The following is a 13,907-nucleotide window of genomic DNA, read 5'->3' as shown; positions in this document are numbered from 1 at the left end:
AGCCCCATTGAGTATGAATTTTGACATACACTATTTCCTTCCGAAATGTAAACTGAGTGGTCAAAGGAAGAGAAAGAATGAATCTCCCCGTCCCAGTGTGCCAAACCAGAACCAAATACAGTAAATATGAACAAAACTATTTAACTATTTATTCTTATGCTTCTACAGAGTAAAACAAGACGAGCTGAGGCACTTCACACAAATAAGAACAAAGCGAAAACTTGCATGGTTTTTATTTGTAACTGTTTGTACAGTGTCAAACCCATTTATAAATCTCTTATTTATCTGATGTTTGTTTTCAGTCGCAATATAGCTCTATACATTTTAACCCTTCACCTACCAACTGTATTTTAAAGTAATTGGTTAGATGATTTATTGTGTACTAACCAATTTTTAAAAAAGTTTTTTTTTGTCTTTTATTAGAACTAAAGTGACTTGATGACCTCATGACCCTTATATGATAATTATTTGTTATTATTGTATTAATATTTTTATTTATTATCATTATTACCCATTTTATTTTTCCACAATGTGATAGATAAAAGGTTAATGTTGAAATATTTCATTTACTTAATGCACAACTTCGATTATTCAACTTTTTTACTTTGATTCGATTTTTTGTAGATTATAAACACCTGTGTGTGAAATAGTTTTTTTCCTGCATATTGTCACAGAAAGAGCCATAAACTTTAGGGTGATTATCGACAGATGAGCATTGAGCCAGCTATAACCATTTTAGAATGAACATGTGACATTTTATTGCTTTTTTCTGAGAATTCAGTAGATGCTGATACTGCTGCTACTCACAATTTAGGACCAAAAGAAGCCAAAAATTTCTGTAATTCATATGAGAATATCTTATAGGACAGGACCAAAAATTTTGCTTCTTATATCTAGAGGTTTGTTATAAGCTGCGTTCACTACAGTGAGGTTTAACTTTGATTGAATCAAATACGATAGTACTGTCTTGGGAGATATTTCTGGCTGTTATGCCGATACAAACATTTGGAAAGAAAAATTAGTCATCTCCTTCAGGAATCAAACCCTGGTTCTCTCGCATACCAGGCAAGTGTACTACCTATACACCAAATACAACACACACATTAATAACATGCTGCACTGAGTGGAGACAGTGCAGCTTTCCTTCACTACAGCAAGGAGGAGACCACTAATTTTTTTTACCCCAGAAGTTTGTATCGGCATAACATTTAAAAAGAAAAAAAAATCTCTTTTCCAATATATTATGGGCAGAGAAAACATCTCTCAATAATTGTTTTGTTCGTAACCCTTGAAGTTTCATATTTGCTATATTTAAATGAAAGAACACATCAGAAAAGTGAATTAATTTTGAAAGTCTCATTGAACATTCATTAATTTATTATATTTTTAATTATTTTCTCATTATGTGAAAAATGTCTAACTTCATGAATGCACTGAATAAATATTATGGCGACTTTCTCATGACATGGCTATCCAATGTTGTTACACATAAGAAACCTATTGTAAACAGACTTTACACCTCATTCAGTAATTGAAGGGTTTTGCTGTGCGAAAAGCTCCATAGTAGCTCTATTGGCAGGAAGTTTTGGGGAAACCCAAAAAATAAAAACAGTCAAAAAAATTTCAATTTTCAAGCTGACAACAATTTTTTTTCTGATTATCAGTTTTAGTTATTCAAAAGACAAAGCTTAGAGCCTTTTTTTTCTTACACTAACTAAAAGAAATATAGTTTTTACACATGATAAAACATGTAGTCTACAACTCAAAAAAAAAAAAAAAATTGGAGCTACATACTTTTTGCCAAAACCCTTCAATTATAGAAGTGTTTATTTGTTATACGTAAAATTTTAGAGAATTACGAATAATTTATAAGCTTATTTAATGATATGATCTGTAAATCATTGTGTGTGATGCGAGAGCAAAATTTTTGTGTATGGCAACTCTGATAAGTGTGCAATAGTTTACTAATAACTGATTTGATAAATACATATATGCTGGAGTCAATCTCAACCTTGTGTTATCTGAAGTTATTGCATCTAGATTGCATGATAGTTCTGTAATGCATATGAATCATAAACCTCATAGTCAAAAATTAATTTCAAAAATTTGACAAAAGTTTTTCATTTTAATGCAGTTTATTAATGTGTGTTTGTGTGATTACCATTAGGACCCGACCAAGTCTTCAGTGATTTTTTGAAATTGTGATTTTGATGTTGTAACTTGGGGGGGGGGGAAGCAAAATACACCTTAAAAAAATTCATGATCTCATTCACTTTTCATATAGTCAAGATTTAGTAATAAAATTAGAAAAGAATAAATATTAAAAAAATAACACAAAAGCAATAACAGTTAGAAATGAAGTCAAGTATGAAGTCTATATTTATTATTTTTTTATTATTAATTTGGCATAGATGAAATAAAAATCTAAAACATACTTGCTTGTGATGAAAGATGAAAAGGATAATCATAGTCTGTACAACAGTGGATTATTTTCTCAACTGTATGAATGAAATGACTAGTGACTTCAGCCCTGAAAGGACCCAAAACAAAGCGACAAACTGAACGTTCTTGCCAGTTGCTATCCTCCAAAAATGTAGACGTCACCTGAGATACCTTATCTGAAATAGTGAGAAAAAATTCTTCAACTTTTCTCTTCAGAGTGAAACCTTCTTACATGAACAAGAAACCAACATCAAATTGATACTGATTTATTTAATTACATGTTTACATTAAAAGAACACGTTTCAAGGAGATACGATACATATACTAAAGTGTTTAAAATTTTCAACAGGATGGACAGAATAGACCACAAGTTATTAAGCATTGTCAATTGTGCCCTTCAACAAGGGGACACCAGTATCAATTGTTGAGAGAAAACTTCAGGCTATGTGGTTTCATGGGGAATTTTTCCTAACAGGGTCATGAATACATGGAATAGCTTACCCACAGATGTTTCATAAATTCTACCACAACTGACACATTCAAAAAAGGAATGATATTCATATTGGGATAAATCAAGACAACCATAATTTTTTTGAAGGCAGTGCATTATATTTTTATAATAGGTTTCTTTTGTGTGAAAATTGCTTTCATTTTGGGTTGCTGCATTTTAAGACATATTTGATATTAATATTTTTGTATGGGCATTTTTTTGTTAGTCACCTTGTCAGACAGTTTGCCTGTTGTGGCATTTGTATTTGCATTTATGTATATTCTTGTGTACAAGATTTTATTTATTTTTAATGGTAACATGATTTTCACGTGTTCCCAAGGGATCAGCATGATCCCTCCATAGAACTGGTTAGTGTTAGTAAACATCCATGCCGAACTGGGATTCGAACTCAGACCTGCTCAGTCAAAGGCTAGTTCCCTAATCACTAGTAATTGAAAGAAATTGGTTTCCTGGTATAACATAGAGGTTTATAAAACAATAACAGGTTTAGAAGTGAAAATCTGAAAAAGAATTAGGAAAAATAGGAAAGTCATTGACAAAAAAAGGAAAAAAATAGGAGGAACAAATGGAACTCTCAAATTTTCATATTTAAAAAATTTCTGTCTTTCAAAGTATTTTACTTATAGTAATTATTACGCCATCTATTAATATTTCAAGAAACTCAAGTTTTATTGAATTTAAAAATCTTTCATTCCCACAGAATGTGAAAAACCAAAACAATGTATAATAGCAAAACTAAAAAGAAAATCAAATATTTATTGTTACTTGAAAGTCCAATTAATGATCTCTCTCATGATCCACTTTTCCCCCTTTTCTTTCTTTCAAACTGAGCACAACTTCGGTTTATCGCCATCTATGGGCAATTTACTACCTAGTGATTTGTGTCTGATTTTTTAGTGCTGCCACCTATATTTCAGAAGTGAAGTGAAATGACTGAATTACATTTATACTGTTTGTAGGTCTGTTGCTCTCTGTGCTCTGACTTTTTAAAGGAGAGATCGGCTTGCATTCGTGCCTCGAAGTGGGGAACCACACAAAATCAAGTTCAGCTGACCAAACCACTGCAGCAACAGTGGAGTTCGAACCCAGGAACTCGCCATGCGAATCCGTCACTGTGAATTTTTTCCCCATGTGCTTTTTGAAAAAAAAGAGCCCTGTCTAGGTGCCATGGCGCCATAGAAATGTAACACATGCATGTGCTCAAATCATTGCACGAGGGCCGAATGTGGCCCATTCAAACCTAATTTTGTAAAAATGAACTAAGCAACCATTTACAGATCATTCACATGGTTCGTGTCACATTCCCAGATCATTTAAATGAGCTGCGGCATATTTACAGATCACTGCGTCACAGTCCCAGATCATTTAAATGAGCTGCGGCATATTTACAGATCACTGTGTCACAGATCCAGATCACTCAAGTTACCTGAGTTGCTGTTCCACTTCAGTCAAGTTACCCGTGCTGCTGTTCGCCTTCAGTCAAGTTACCTGTGCTGCTGTTCCACTTCAGTCAAGTTACCTGTGTTGCTGTCCCACTTCACTTAAGTGACCCGCGGCACATTTACATACCATTCAAATGACCTGTAGCACATTCCCAGATTGGTAAATGTGCCGCAGCATATTTACAAATCACCACAACATAGTTTCAGAGCAATCGACCTATGGAGCATTTATAGATCATCTTAAATGGCCCTGGCACTGTTCCAGATCACTCAATCAAGTGGTCCTTGAAACATTTCAAAATCAATGAAAAGGCCCACATTTTACTGAAGTCTGAACACCCTTGAAGTAACACATCCTGGAGTTACATTACATTTGAAGGATACAATGATTAGAAATGCCTGCCCAAAGATAACAGTAGTCGTTAACAGCATAAAAACTACTAGTATGCCTTAAAACACACATAACCAACCCATAACCAGCAGGCCAAATATGCTCCTTGGAATTATCTGAAGTGGCATGCAACAAATAACAAAACCACACAAGTGGCCCGCAACACATTTCTCAGGGCTCCCGTTCAAAAAATTAGAAAAAGTAGGCAAAAGTAAGAGGGGTACCCCTTTTGACACACACAACATAGTCATATTATAAAATAAAATCCCTGAATTTTTTTTTAATTTTTAAATTAATTTTTTTTATAGCACTAAGCACTATTTCAGTATGCTATAAGACTAACTCAAGCCAAAGCAAAATGACAGGAATGACATGGTTACAAAAACAATTTTCGGCCAAAACAGGGTACTTAGCAACCACAGATAATTCTTTTCAGTCTCTCTTCACAATATAAATTACATTTTTTTTTAGAGTCTTCCATAGTCCAGTCTGTTAATTCTCTCCGACAATGCACACAGCAAATTATGAAGACATGTAAGTTTTTCTAGAATCACATTTTTTCAAGACCAATTATAAAATCACAGTGTGCAAAATGTGTAAATTACGTCTGACGTAAATAAGTCAAGGTGAACCTGATGGTTTTACTGCATTGTCTTTCCTTTTTTTAAAAGTAATTTATTTTCATTTCACTGTCATTTTGCTTCATGCTGGAAAATGTGCGAGTATGTGTTGTGAACCTAATATGAAATATAGGTTCACAACACATCAACCCCTTAATTGTTCAAAAACAGTTTTTATGAGAATTACTCATAAAAGATTTCCCCTCATTTCTTCTTACACTATCGATAACTCCTTAATCACCGAAATTTCTAGTTATAAATATTTGGGTGTAATTATTTCTGCCGACCTCCGTTGGAATCTCCATGTTGATTACCTCTTTCATAAGTGTCTCCAAAAACTCTTTTTTTCTTCGTCGGAACCTCAAAAACTCCACCTGTCACCCCAGACATCTCTGCTTCAAAACCTACATCCTTCCTCTACTCTCATATGCCTGTGAAATCTGGGACCCCTATACTCTCTCCAATATAGACAAATTAGAATCTATTCAAAATAAATCCGCCCACTTCATTCTAAACTGTTGGTCATCCTGTGCCTCCGTCACTGAGCTCAAACCACTTTTTATCCGTAGATATATCTCTCGGTTATCCTTCCTTTTTAAATTTCTCCACTGTCATTTTCATATCGACACCTCGAACCTTCTAACTCCGGCTTCATACTTTTCAAAAAGAATTAACCATTCACAAAAATTGAAACCCATCTTTGCATCCACAGATTGTTTCAAATTTAGTTTCTTTCCTCGAACAATAACCGACTGGAACAACCTTCCCCCCCCCATACATTATTGGTTGTGAAACAATTTCCGATTTTCTTTGTGACATCAATCATCTCTGTCTAACTTCATCACCCCATTCCCTTGTATACGCCTCGGCCAACCAATATTGAATAAATAAATAAAAAAATTTTCAGTTTAATGCTTGTTATAGTGCTGCCATCTATGTTTTGAACTATTAGCAAAGTTTAATAACTGAAATATTTGTACTGTTGCGAGGGTACTGCTGACAAGCTACAGCGCATCAAATACCTGGAATTTCGGTAAAGAATGCACAAAAATTTTGTTCATGCGTACCATGGGACGCAGCGTTTCGAGAAAAAAAAAGTACAGAGGGAAGAACTTTTTTTCAAGTAACAACTTTTTTTCCTCCTCACTGTGTATCACGATTGGCTTAATGGCTTTTCTCCTATGTCTCTCACCAATAGATTGCTGTACTAACTGTTCGATTGAAAGGACTACTTCTACTAGCCATATGCTTTTGTGGTCATTGTGGTGCTATGTTTCATTCACAAGTAAGGCAAGGTACAAAATGGACTGATAAAACACGCAATATGGTCCACAATACAAACAAAATTTACATGGATTGGTTAAAAACATGAGATCAATACCAGTTTCATGTTTTTAATCAATTCATGTTGATTTCATTTGCATCGCAGATCATATCGTTTGTAATATTGGTACAGTGTGCACCCTGCCTAAGAGTCAGGAAAGATTCTGATGAGGATTAATGGGACATAAAACTTCTGAACACATGAAATCTATGAATGTTCTTTTTTTTTACAGTAGAATGGAAATCTTATTGACCTACAATGCCCTTGAAATTAGCTAAAAAAAAATTACTTAAGGGTCCTAAAGACAGGGCCATAACTAGGATTTTTGTATTATTTAGCCATGTGTGGCAAACATGATTTTGCTGCCCCGAATAATTCAAAATTTGATAATTTTAAATGGTGTTCTATGCCACAAACTAAAATTTGCTGCCCTGGACAGTTGCCTCTCTAGTTCCAGCCCTGCTAAAGATAACATATATATATGTACAACCAAAATATTTATTAAATTTAGTACAAACCAAGCCATTCTTCTGGTATCTCTAGTGCATATACATAATCGAGGAAAAACCCTGGAAACTTTTCTACCATCACTTCTTCGGTGTGTTGAGACAGGTGTTGTTCAGCATCAAAACAATATTTACGATGCTTTCTATTGTTTTCTGGCGCATCAGGATCAAATAAGGTGGATGATAGATACTTCATTTCACAACATTCATCTTCATTAGCTGGTTGTTCCCCAAATACTACAAATGGCTTTGCCTTGAAGGAAAAAAATTATAATAAAAGAGACAAAATGAAATTGTCAAAGAATTAAATGATTGAAAGAAAGTCAAAAGTATAACTTTTGAATGCTGTCTAAAACAGAATATTATTTTAGTTTCTTGTTCTGTTTCATATAGGCTCTACTGTATATCAGGGCTGGATAAATTCCAGGTGCCAGGTCAGCATGGCGACTAAAAAATTAGCATTGGCACCTAAAATTTTCTTTGTGTAGTTAATAAATTGCAGGCTGAGAGCATCACAGAATGTTTGGAATTTTTAGCAGCATATCTGCCAAACGGGAAAGAGGGTCACCATGCCCTGAAAAAGTAAAAACATTCTGAACCTTTGGGTCACCAAATTTCTAATACTTAAAAACTTTTTCTGGCACCTAGATATTTTTGCGATTTGTCCAGCCATGCTATATATATACAGGGTAGGCAAAAAGTCCATAGAAACTTTAAAAATTCATAAAACCGGAAAAGTAACAGAAATAAAAAACGGTTTGCAGGGTTAGCATCGCTAGGTCACAAGAATTTTTTTAAGACAGGAAAAAAACTAAAAACCAGCTGATAGATGGCACTGGTACAAGCGACTTTGGTGGAAATATGCAAATGAGATGGTTATAAGAACTTGCGTATGTGAACAAGGATGCTGAGTGCGAAGGATAAAGCTTTGTTGGTGAAGTTGTTTTACGTGAACCAGGAATCAGCTACCATTGTCTTGCGTAAACTCTGAGTTCAGAAGAATGTGAGGACTGGAAAAGGTCCTTAAACAGCGACAGGGCTCATAAAGCTTGTTTAGCGGTTTGAGGAAACTGGAATGCTGGAAAATCATGTAAGAAAGCCAGACCACCATGTTTAAGGAAGGCATGTTTGCTGTGTGTTGCAGCTCAAATGGAAGCGTTAGCATCCGAATTAGATGCAGGGACCAGCAGTGCTCATGAAGCTGCCAGACGCTTGCCCTTACCACCATCCTCGGTACGAAATATTCTTCATGCAATCCTTGATCGGTACCCATACACATTGTAGTCATGCCATGAACTTTTACCAGCGGATCCCATACAGAGGGAAGCATTTGAGAAGTGGGCTTTCTCCAAAATCGAACAGAATCACACCTGGGTCTTTAACATCTTGTGGACATATGAAGCTCATTTTTTGCTTCATGGCGACGTTAATACCCATAACTGTCGCATCTGAGCGACATCTAATCCATGTGAGTACACGCAGAAACCATTGCATTCCCCAAAAGTGACAGTGTGGTGTGAGTTCACAGGTTTGTTCATCATAGGACACTTCTTTGAAACGCAGTGCCCAGTAAATACAAATACAAATACAATGCCACAACAGGCAAATTGCCCAACGAGGCGGCTGACTTAAGAACATCATGGATCCCCGAGCCCTACCTACTACTGCTACACCCCCCCCCAACGAATCGGTACATGCGGGAATGTGTGTGTACGTGTAGTGCAACCTGACGTAAAGTTTGTTTCTGTGTAATGCTTGTTATGTGTAGTGCTGTCATCTGCCCCCAGTTTTACTAACTATGAGTGAAGTGTTATGGTTGAATGATTTACCGTTGTAGGACTGTTGCTCTCTGTGGCGAGACTTTTTAACAGGGAGATCGGCTCGCATTTGCGCCTTGAAGTTGGGAACCACAGAAAACCAACTTCAGCCGACCACCACTGTGGGGTTCGAACCCGGATCCTCGCATCACGAGTCCGGCACTATAACCACTCGACCACCACAGCGGCTTTTATGTAGAAATGAGTGGAAAAACAGTGAATGTGTAACGCATACATGGGCAGCCGGCATAAAAGTCTGAAATCGTCATCGCATAAATACATAAATGTTTTCCTTTTGTTGTTTTTCATCGGCAGCGGTGGTCATGTGGCGACAATCAAGGCTGATCGTGATGTTGCTGGCCTGTTATCATATATAAATTAAATTACCTTGAAGTCAATTGGCTTGTTTAGACACGTGTTGCCAGGAGTTTTCCCTTTAAATACCAGCCGTACGCTGTCACAATCGCTCTCTCCACTGCATTTTAACTCTGATAACTTCTTGTTTGTTAGCCCAAAATGATCGGCTGAGGTCGTTAAACTAAAAAAGTCATGTCATAACTTGAATAACTCTTGTTCTCTATTTCCCGGCTGGTTTGGTGAAAACGGTTTTATCACAAAAGGTTTTGTAATGAAAGTCTAATAGCTTTTTACGAGTTTTACAGCACTGATCAGCTTATTATCTGCCTGCTCTGGATGATGAAACCCCGAATGGATTATTAGTGAAGGAGTCTGTCTACACTGATTTACATTCTACGATGTTGGTATTACTAATCTCGAAGGACTTTCATCCGTAATCTCTGAGATATCTTTGCCTGGGGCTGACTACTAGTGATTTGCTATAAACTCCGGAACTTTGTTCTTCAATTAGCAGTACTAATCTGGAGGGATCTACATCGTGTTTACCCTGGTATACGACTGAAAAGGTGATGTTCAGCAGAACATGGACTTCCTATGGTGAGATAAAACCATAATTTACTAAAATGAATTTTTAAACTGAAAAAAAACTTAAATGTAAAATTGTTCTTAATGAAAAACTGAAGGTTAACCTGTTCATGTAAATTTACAAAAAAATCCGCTAAATGTATTAAAGCAATCGATACAAAACAAACTTGCTTGTTGTCTGCTTAAAGCAGATGGATTAACTGGATATTTCGAACCAGGCATGTAACCCATTAAAGGGATGTTACAGATGTGCATCGTTATTTGACACTTCTGGGCGAGAAGGTTGTGCCATGTTTGCGTGAAAGAGATGCGCTTTCTACCGTCATGTTTATGCAAGATGGAGCAACAAGCCATGCTGCTACTTCGGTCAAGGCATTCCTGATACAGATGTTCGGGGAAGACAAAAACATTAGCAGGCATTGCAGGTTCCCATGGCCTCCTTGGTCTCCAGATTTGACACTGGCGGACTTCTGGTTATAGGGCTATTTGAAATCGCGGGTGTATCGATCCGGTCCATCCAATCTGTCGGAACTAAAAGATGCAATCCACTGAGAGGGGTCATGTATACATCCGGGCCTGCTGCACTCTGCTGTTGCTGGATTTGTGACATGCCTGCAGTGTTATCCCCTGTGGTGGTGGTCATGTGGAACACATACTGCTGTAATTGGAGGCATTCTGTTCTTTATTTGCATATCTTTTCTTTGACTTGTGTATGTAAGCACCAACTATCGGATGTTTTTTGTTATTTTTTTTCCTGTCTTAAAAAATTTCCCGTGACCCAATGATGCTAACCCTGCAAACCATTTTTTATTTCGGTTATTTTTTCAGTTTTTATGAATTTTTAAAGTTTCTACAGACTTTTTGCACACCCTGTATATATATTTAATGGTCCGGGTTGTTGTGTTGATGGATATATCAAGACCTAACTTAATGCACCCTCAATCATTTCTCATGACTCTCTGAGATATATAAATTTTGAGTGCTGCCATTCTCCAACTTCCAAAAGACAGAAAACACACAAAGATTGACAAAACATTTGCAGACAGAAGCAGCTGCTGTTGGAAATCAAAGTTAGATGCCAGAAGCTGAGAAGAGCACTTTGTTGGAATTCAATACAATACCAGAGACTATGGCACTGTAATACAGTTGAACAAGCGACATTAGCGGACACAAAATTGCAAAAGGAACCACGGCTATACGCGTTTCAGAATTATATGGAGTTCCTTCATCAGTAGCAGAAATAAAAAAAATATTATAAAAACTCCTTATAGCGGGAGTTACTCACTATTGTAGACATAAAAGAGTCTAATTAAGAGTTTACGAATAACTCCCGCTATAAGGAGTTTTTATAATATTTTCTTTATTTCTGCTACTGATGAAGGAACTTCATATAGTTCCAAAATGCGTATGTTCCTTACGTGGTTCCTTTTGCAATTTTGGGTCTACTAACGTCGCTCGCTCAATTGTATTATCTAACCCAAAAGGTAATTCATTTCTATGGCACTGTGCATCAAATTTCAGTGCATTCAATTTCAGGTTGATTACAAATGAGATTAAAAATCAGGGATGTCACATTATTTTATACACCTTTTGTAGATGTGTGTGTGTGTGTGATATATATGCTCACCATACAAATTTATTTGTTTTGACCAATATTTAATGAAATTTTCAGCAAAAAAATCCCTTATGTTTTCCACAAGGCAGAATGGTTACTATCCTAGAGATAAATTCATCCCAGACTACCATAAAATATCATTCAGAAACACTATTTTGAGAGAGCAAAACCATAACATCTATAATGAGAGCACTTCTATTTTCTTTTCAGCACCGAAGGCTGTGTATAAGGTGATTAACATTCTTCACTGAGGATGAAATAAGGGATGAGATTACAAATATAAATACCAAATGCCTCCTTTTACTCATCAAAGCTCTTTAAATTGTTACTCATCAAAGCTCTTTAAATTGTTACTCATCAAAGCTCTTTAAATTGTTACTCATCAAAGCTCTTTAAATTGTTACTCATCAAAGCTCTTTAAATTGTTACTCATAAAAGCTCTTTAAATTGTTACTCATCAAAGCTATTTTTTTTTTGCCATACTCTAAATCTTTCCTCTTTCTACTTCAAAAACCACAGAGCAGCATGAACCATTTAAGCTCGGAAAAGTTTTTTAAAATACCAGTAATCAGTGGTGGGATCTAGTGGATTCACCACACATGGGCCCGAGTGGCATGGTGGTAAGATGCTCGTCTACCACAGTGAAGATTGCTGACAGGGTCGCAGGTTTGAACCCGAGGGAGAATATGGAAAAGATATTTTCCATAACAAGCTTGAAGCAACCACCAATAGACAGTGCCTTCATTTCCAACCCATCTCATTAATGTCATTAAATAGCGATATGGCCAAAATTGGCATTTGGGGTTCACGTAGGTCAATTTAGATAAGAAAACTAAGGCGATGGATAAATGCCAATTTTTTTTCACCCACCTATAAACTTAGTAATCACTTAATCATATTTTATTATCATCATCAGCTATTTTTGATTCCTTGTTATAAACAATGATTTTAAGGAAACACATATTTTCGGGATATTATGTCGAGGTGAACTCGGAAAGAAGAGTCATCTGGTCTCCGTCAAGACTCAAACCCAGGCCCTCCCACAAACCGGGCAAGCCTTTATGATTTTTAACTTTTGCAGGAAAAATTTTATCCTAAATAAATAAATATACCTGCTATAAGCTTTTCAATTTTTTAACAAAACACTTTAACTTACCTGTGAACAGCTTCCAGAGTAGCCACAAACACAGGAATTTTGAGCAGATGCTGATGCCCCGATTGCAGCAAGTTGCATATTCACAAAGTCTTTACCTCTGACAGTTATTTCCATATAACAGCCATAAAATTGAAGAAGAGAAAATGGAACAAAAGAATATTTTGCTGAAGCACAACATTGATCACTAGTGGCTTTTGTAACCTAATGAAAGGTGGGGGAATCATTCAAACATAGTTAAAAATGGAGAATTAAAGATGAGAATTGATAGTTAGGAATAGTTAGTTATAATAGATAGTTAGGATAATAGGAATTACAAACACAATTTCTGTCAATGTTAAGTTTTAATTTAAAATTAATAAAGAACCATCATTACAACTTTCATATTTCCATTTTTCAATACGTCGGACTGCAGAGACCTATTTCATAATAAATATGATGTGACTGAAAAAAGGCCAATCATTTCAGCTTTAATCATTAAAAAAAACTAATATAGCACTTGCGAGCTATTGCAAACTATTCAAATAAAAATAATTGAAAATTATCTCAATTAAAAACTAGTCTCTCTGAAAAGTATAGTCATTAACAAAAATTAAAAACTTGATATTAATTTTTCAAGTGATTAATTTTATCAAAATTTCCAGAGCTATCTTTAATACATTGTTTGTACATACAGTCGGCCCCCCGTATCCGCGGGGGTTACGTTCCGGGAGTGACCGCGAATACGGAAATCATAGGTTTTTTATTGTATATCTCGTTTATTGAATATCATGAGAGAGAGCAGGGTGACGCAGAGGTAGAAGGGAATGTAAAAGAGGATGCAGCGATTGTTGGCGATGTTTTCTGAAAGAATGTTGTTGTTGGTGTCATTTTTCTGTTTGCCGTGTCTTCTTCATATCATTAAGTATGTCGGAGTATGTGGGCAAGGCTTCCTCTACTAATTTTTCTACATGTGAAGAACGTAAAATAGAGAGATTTATGTTATGAAAATAATCTATTGCTGATTTTAGCTTGTGAATCCCTTTTGCTATGTTACTTGTGGTGAACTTTTCTTCTACTTCTTTATCTCGATCTTCTTTATCTGGTACTGCTTCAGTTTCAGTACCAATTATAGCTGCATTAACTCCTCCTCGGTCAACCCAAT

General features: G+C 35.9%; 1 protein-coding gene across 1 annotated transcript in view; it reads right to left on the bottom strand.

The window, feature by feature from the left end:
- The window catches only part of Vps13B (vacuolar protein sorting 13B), a gene marked incomplete at its 5' end in the record, with an annotated part of 141,729 nt that overhangs the window by 96,223 nt on the left and 31,599 nt on the right, over positions 1-13,907 (bottom strand). The window contains 3 exons of the mRNA XM_089253989.1: positions 2,436-2,618; positions 7,249-7,489; positions 12,767-12,967. Coding sequence (XP_089110115.1) covers positions 2,436-2,618; positions 7,249-7,489; positions 12,767-12,967 — 625 coding nt within the window. The remainder of the gene's footprint in view (positions 1-2,435; positions 2,619-7,248; positions 7,490-12,766; positions 12,968-13,907) is intronic.

Source organism: Pholcus phalangioides, unplaced genomic scaffold (assembly GCF_987345545.1).
Source record: "Pholcus phalangioides strain wild (caught in Gottingen) unplaced genomic scaffold, Ppha-v1.0 ptg000039l_1, whole genome shotgun sequence".
Taxonomy (NCBI): Eukaryota; Metazoa; Arthropoda; class Arachnida; order Araneae; family Pholcidae; genus Pholcus; species Pholcus phalangioides.
Note: the sequence above shows the minus strand (reverse complement) of the source record. Positions and strands in the feature narration are given on the sequence as shown.